At 50.3% G+C, this 1,683-nt stretch overlaps 1 protein-coding gene across 1 annotated transcript in view; it reads right to left on the bottom strand.

Annotated features, from left to right (window-relative positions):
* Positions 1 to 374: 374 nt before the first annotated feature.
* PSTPIP2 (proline-serine-threonine phosphatase interacting protein 2) overlaps positions 375 to 1,683 on the bottom strand; it is a gene marked incomplete at its 3' end in the record, with an annotated part of 15,539 nt that continues 14,230 nt past the window's right edge. The window contains 1 exon segment of the mRNA XM_015825235.1: positions 375 to 473. Within this exon segment, the coding sequence (XP_015680721.1) occupies positions 375 to 473 (99 nt within the window).

Here is a 1,683-nt window from a genome sequence, read left to right as displayed (position 1 = left end):
GGCCCCATTTGACGACCTTTCTTCCCACAGCTGTAAAGTTAACAGCACGGTCGTTAAGCGAAGCCGTCTTCCCCCTGTGCTTGCCGGACGGTTGCAAAAAGGGGATCACGTGACCCAGGACATTGCAACCGTCATAGGTACATGCCAGTTGCCGAGCCTCCGAATTTGGATCCCCCGATTATGGGGATGCTGCAACGGCCGTGTGAAAAACGGCGATAAGTCACTTTTTTTTCAGCGCCGTTGTAACTTCAAAGGGTCACTGAGAGAGCAGTGGTAAGTCGAGGACTGCCTGTAATTGAAGCGCAAGCTATATTTTCAGCGGTTCATCTGTTCCGCTTGGCCTGCCTAGACTCCCCCCTAACCCGTCCCCCTACCTTTTCCTGCTGCTTCAGTGTAACCAGGTTGCTGCTCCGATGAACGGCTTGCTCTGCTTCGTCTTTGTCTCTGCATCGCTGTTCGTAGAGCCTCTTGCCCTAGGAGAGGGCAGAAGAGAGCAAGCTGATGGGGGCAGGAAATGATCCCCTGTTTTTAATCAGCCAGAATTCTTAAATGTCTATGGCAGGGGTCTTCAAACCTGGCCCTTTGATGACTGGTAGACTTCAACTCCCAGAATTCCTCAGCCAGCCAGGGCTGGCTGAGGAATTCTGGGAGTTGAAGTCCACCAGTCATCAAAGGGCCAGGTTTGAAAACCCCTGGTCTGGATCCAAGCCCGCAGTTTCATCAAAATGGCCGACTGAGGAATTCTGGGAGTTGAAGTCCACCAGTCATCAAAGGGCCAGGTTTGAAAACCCCTGGTCTGGATCCAAGCCCGCAGTTTCATCAAAATGGCCGACTGAGGAATTCTGGGAGTTGAAGTCCACCAGTCATAAAAGGGCCAAGTTGGAAGACCCCTGGTCTGGATCCAAGCCCGCAGTTTCATCAAAATGGCCGACTGAGGAATTCTGGGAGTTGAAGTCCACCAGTCATAAAAGGGCCAAGTTTGAAGGCCCCTGGTCTGGATCCAAGCCCGCAGTTTCATCAAAATGGCCGACTGAGGAATTCTGGGAGTGGAAGTTCACCAGTCATAAAAGGGCCAAGATGGAAGACCCCTGAAACTCTGGATCCAAGCCCACAGTTTCATCAAAATGGCCGACTGAGGAATTCTGGGAGTTGAAGTCCACCAGTCATAAAAGAGCCAAGTTTGAAGGCCCCTGGTCTGGATCCAAGCCCGCAGTTTCATCAAAATGGCCGACTGAGGAATTCTGGGAGTTGAAGTCCACCAGTCATAAAAGGGCCAAGTTTGAAGGCCCCTGGTCTGGATCCAAACCCGGAGTTTCATCAAAATGGCCGACTGAGGAATCCTGGGAGTTGAAGTCCACCAGACATAAAAGGGACAAGCGTGAAGACCCCTGTCTATGGAGATTCTCCATTATTCAGGTCACAGTTCTCTCCAAAGGTGCTTTTTTCAAGAGGCAATTTGGATGTCCTTTGTTTTTCCCTGAAGACGTTTCACTTCTCATCCAAGAAGCTTCTTCAGTTCTGACTGGATGGTGGGGAACGGAAGAAAGTATAAATCCTCCCATTTCCCCACCATCCAGCCAGAGCTGAGGAAGCTTCTGGGATGAGAAGCGAAACATCTTCCAAGAAAAAACAAAGAAAGTCCAGTTGCCTCTTGGAAAAAAAAAAGCACCTTTTGGGACAGAA

This window comes from Protobothrops mucrosquamatus, unplaced genomic scaffold, assembly GCF_001527695.2.
Source record: "Protobothrops mucrosquamatus isolate PMUCROS unplaced genomic scaffold, P.Mucros_1.0 scaffold2554, whole genome shotgun sequence".
NCBI classification, from domain to species: domain Eukaryota; kingdom Metazoa; phylum Chordata; class Lepidosauria; order Squamata; family Viperidae; genus Protobothrops; species Protobothrops mucrosquamatus.
This window is presented reverse-complemented; position numbering and strand designations above follow the sequence as displayed.